Consider the following 4,889-nt stretch of genomic DNA (forward strand, 5'->3'; position numbering starts at 1 on the left):
GGGTTTGTTTCCTTTTTTTTTTTTTTTTTGGAGAGGGAAAGGTGGGGAAAGTCTGTCACATGACAGGCTTTCAAGCAAAATCACCTCTTTTAGAGGCGATTTTGCTTGAAACCTGCCACAGATGGGACACTGGTAGGTTTTCAAGCTGGAAAAAAAATCGAAACAAACAGCCCCTTAAACTCCTATGCTACTTTGGTACTACGAATCAAAAGGAAAAAATAAATAAATAGAAACGAATGTGCAATGATTGCAATTCACAGGAAATATTACACATTCTTGCGTCTTACAAGACCAAAATAGTAGTCCTAGTACAATGAGCATTACCCACTGGAAAAAAATGATCTCAAAATCTCAACTAATGAGTATTAGGCAATTTAAGAAACCTGAGATCCCTCCTCTAAACCTTCATCCACCAAGGTATCAGTACACTAAAACCAATCAAAATTTTCTATCGAATCTTAATACAACCACGATTTGCACAAAACCATGTTTCATCTATGGTCGCGTGAAAATGGAGCGAAAGATTCGAAAGAATCCTTTCATTTCTTTGCATAATTGATGAGCATAGGACTCTGAGGAGTGATCTTGAAGCTCTGAAGAGCTTGCATAGCGACCGAAGCTTGCATCTCGTCCCCATACTCGACAAAAGCAATCCCAGGCTTTGCTTCGACCATCCTGACCTCCTTAAAACCGGGATATTGGCTGAAAACCATTTGCAGCATCACCGAAGAAGCATCATGAGGGAGGTTCTGAACAAACAAGATGTTGTTCGGCACAGGTGGGAGCTCTTGAAGTATAGACTTGGCTCCTCTAGGATAAGGTAGTTGAGATAGCTGAAAAATAAGGTGTAAAATATTACAAAAATAGAAATCAGACGTTAAATATTACAAAAATGGAAATCAGACGTTAATATAACAAAAACAAAAAAACCAATCAGAGCTATGGATGGTATGCTACTGATGTAAATATAGACATAAAAACTTGCGTCGGTGTTGCGGGTTAGAGGTTGCTCCTACTGAGGATAAAATGAGAGAAACTTCACAGTTTGGTTACGTGGAATGGAGGTCAGAACCAACGAGGAGACATGATAAGATTACAATTAATGGGGTAAGAAGGACTAGGCGTAGGTCTACAATAACCTTTGTTTGTCAACTTAATGAAGGAGAAAGTCCAAAACAGAAAGCAAACGGAAAGATAGGATTCATGTAGCAGAATCCCAAACACTTTGTTGTTGATGTAAACTTGTATCCGTATTGTAATTGGGCATTGCTCTATATTGAATGCAATATGACAAAACCTTACCTTTCTGTTTCCTAGGGTAGTAGAATAATATGTACACATGGACAAATAATGAACACCTACTTCTTTAGCAGTCTAATAATAATAATTTAAACAAATGGCATGAAGACCTCAGGCTCTCAGAGTGAATTTTAACAAGATACATATTAAACGTATTCCAATATGCAGGAAAATATGATGAAGAGATATAGGTGATCCATAAGCTCCAAAAACATAGGAATGCTTACCAGTGGTACGACACCACCATAGGCACCAGCATAAGCTGGGTTCAAACCGGCACCAGCCTGATTCGCATTTTGATCCCTGCGCTTCCTTTCAGCTGCATTGAAAGGGGAAAAAACAATCGAATCAAAAGGATAACACAAACAAAAGCATCTAACTCAAAACATATAATTAGTTTATAACTTTGCACTGATATAACTGGTGCCAAAGAACCCTACAAATTTGTTCTGTACTTTGAGGGGTTAATGAGCCTACTAGACGTCTGGCCACAGTTCAGCTCTTTAATTACTGATATGTTTCAAGCAAAACAAATGATCAACTAAACATCATCGCCAGACTATTCCATATCTAAGTTATATTTACAAGTAAATCAACATATCATTGGAAGTCACATAAAAGCACATTTTCCCAGAAAGATCGTAAAATTTCAAATAATAGATTTATTAATGCGTCCTGACAACATAAAAATTTCTTGATGAAGTAATAAATGAATGTCAGTTTACTGTTCTGATATCCCATGCTCGTTTAAGCTTATAATGTTTATAAGGTAAAAACAAGCTGATCACATGTTGATGTTACTAACAGATAGACAACATAAAGAACATAAACAAAGGCCACTTATAAAGAAAAAACAGTAGGCGTGATAAGCACTCCAACCTCTATCATCATGCCGCCTCCTTTTTTCTCGAGGAGTAAAAGTACCATCAGCCTTAGCTATAACATCTGATTTGGTCTTAGCATATTGGATTCTCTGCAATATCCACACAATGAATCACATATTTAGAACATGTCAGTAATGTTATGTATCGAAGCAAATAAAGTATACACTATACACCAAGTAAATTATCTAGATAAAAGCTATGATTTTATAGGCAAGAGTCAAGACTATAGATGCAGGCAAGGATGTCAGGTACAAAAAATGATAAAGTTTAGACATACGAGCAAGGCAAAATTATGATTTAACGACTACTTCCCAAAATTATTTTCATTATTTTTGCATATGCATGAAATTACTAATTAACTAGGAATACAAAAATATATTCTATAAAAAAATTCATAATAACGTTAGTACCTATTCACCAAAATGCATTAATTTTGTTCACAGAATTGTTTGTTAAAAACTCTACTAGAAAAATATAATTATATTCCAATAATTAACATATTTAACAAATTACATAAGAATATTATTTGTAATTACTGATACAATTTAGTGATAATTTATAAATAATTTAGTTACCTAACAATACTTATATCATTTAAGAATAAAGTAAGTTCAAAAAAATAATTTGTCCCAGTACTTAAATCTTAATCCTAGCTAAACCTCAACCGAATCCTAAGCCGACCCTAAAATCAATGCATTCAAATTTGGGGATACATGGGATGCAGATGGAAACAAAAAAGTCAATTAGTGTATAATCAAACCCTAACCCAAAACTTGGATTGGTACCCCTTCAGGTTTTTGATTGGGTTGAAATTGGTGTACAGTCGACCCTAACCTAACTCGATCTCAGCTCTAGCTACTTTTCACCACCCCATTACTAACAAAGTCCTAGAAAGCATAATCCAACCCCATCCGACGGGCACAATGGGCTGGTCAGGTTCGAGTCAAGCCCGACTCAAGTTGCACTCCTTATGTAAGCTTTCTTTAAAGGGCAATTTTGAAAATTTGCATACACAGGTTGTTACCGCCAAATGATCAATTGGTAGAGACTACCGCGTGGAAACTACGTCTCTACCGTGTGAAAACTACAATGTATTATGCTCTTAAAATTATCCATGTTACTGAGCAAGGTAAGGATCTGTTTTCCAATGTATTGAGCATTTGAACACTGACCCGATAACTATTTTTATTCATCATCGAAACACAAAATTACGACATGAACAACAGTTGAAAGCCACAAGTGAATCGGAAACATAAGTCACACACCATAGGCTTGTCGTAGAACGGAAATCCTTGCATCCTCTTAAGTGCCTCGGCCGCCGAAGAGACGTCCTCAAAGACAACCCATGCTTGTCCTTTATGTTTCAATGTCTTGAAGGCTAGCACTTCCAATATTTTACCAAACTGAGAGAAAACAGCTTGCAGGGACTTTTTAAGTTCTACAAAGAAAACATCTTTCTTTTAGAAAGTAAAATGCAAAGGTCAATATGATCATAAAAGAACATTTTTTTTTGTAAATTTAAATATTGGACTTAAGAAGCCAAATTCAATCACCTAGCCTAAATTTGATTCTGAAGTCTTCCAATGTTGCAATCAAAGCATAGCACAGACTCAAAAATTTTACAATTTTAGGGTTTAGTGGATCAGGGAAAGATAAATAAGGGGATTCGATAAACCCTAAGAGCAATTAGGGTTTTTGAGAACGAGGGAGGAGGCGGTGAGGTTACCTTCGATCTTGATCTTCTCGTTGAGGTTGTTGATGTAGAGGGTCATGTTGGGTGCGTCGGAGGGAGCGTCACCGTCGGTGACCGTACTCATCGCTGACGATTTCGAGTTGCGGCAACTGGAGAAAGCTTCTGAATTGGGAGGGAATTGTTTATTTATGAAATAAACAGATAAAAAAGGATTTTTTTTTATTTGGTTTGGATTTATGCAGTAAAAACCCTAGCATTATCAAAATTAGTTGTCGTTGCAGTTTATAGTCCAAGCTCAATCGTGATTTTACAGACTACTTGTTAGTTCCGGGGTACATATTTCAAAATCGTAAAACAATTAAATTACTATTTCTTTCCTTTCTGGTTGAATAATTAAGCTATTCCAATAAACATACCATTATGTTTCAATTGAAGAAAATTAAATTAGGGATAAAATTAATATGGCCATAAGGATGGGGTTATACATACACGTAACCTGACTTGTGCTTGGGCAAAGTAAGAGAGTTCACCGCAGATTTCTCAATGGTAACTAGAAGCCCGCTGTAGACTCGACTCATTTCTCAACGGTAACTAGAAGTTTTGTTGCTTAGATCATTGCAAGTTAACACGCGACGACTCATCTGGTTCTCTAAACCTGATTTGTGGCCTCTGATTTGGCACTTCGAATCTGAGCTATTCGACAACCTAACCGAAAGTGTAGTAGCCTAAATAGTTAGTGTCTTAAAACTTGATTAATGGAAAAAAAAATTTAATTGCAGATTAGGGAACTAATTAAGGTTTTTTTAGGATTTCACCCCTAACTCTTGATTATCTGCCACGTTAGTCTTTAGTGGCTAAAATCCATTCGACGAATTGGTCAGCACCTCCTTAACGGAGGAATAAAATAGAGAAATTAAAGAAAACCCACAGAAAGGAAAAAAATAAGAGAGAGAGACTCACCTAACCGTCGGCACCAAGGGAGCCTCACCCTTGGATGGCCGCTCCGACGGCGG

The 4,889-nt window shown here is 36.5% G+C and overlaps 1 protein-coding gene across 2 annotated transcripts; it reads right to left on the minus strand.

Annotated features, from left to right (window-relative positions):
* LOC109843466 (U1 small nuclear ribonucleoprotein A-like) lies at positions 224-4,883 on the minus strand. 2 transcript variants are annotated; one of them, XM_020412394.1, is made up of 6 exons: positions 4,837-4,883; positions 3,910-4,038; positions 3,449-3,621; positions 2,179-2,272; positions 1,527-1,618; positions 224-833 (listed from the first exon to the last, which is right to left on the minus strand). In XM_020412394.1, exons 2-6 carry the CDS (start codon positions 3,998-4,000, stop codon positions 540-542), a joined length of 744 nt encoding a protein of 247 aa, XP_020267983.1. In that variant the 5' UTR covers positions 4,001-4,038; positions 4,837-4,883; the 3' UTR covers positions 224-539. The 2 variants fall into 2 exon arrangements, with proteins under 2 accessions (XP_020267983.1, XP_020267984.1); XM_020412395.1 differs by lacking the exon at positions 4,837-4,883 and adding an exon at positions 4,366-4,581.

This window comes from Asparagus officinalis, chromosome 5 (genome assembly GCF_001876935.1).
Source record: "Asparagus officinalis chromosome 5, Aspof.V1, whole genome shotgun sequence".
In the NCBI taxonomy this organism is placed as follows: Eukaryota; Viridiplantae; Streptophyta; class Magnoliopsida; order Asparagales; family Asparagaceae; genus Asparagus; species Asparagus officinalis.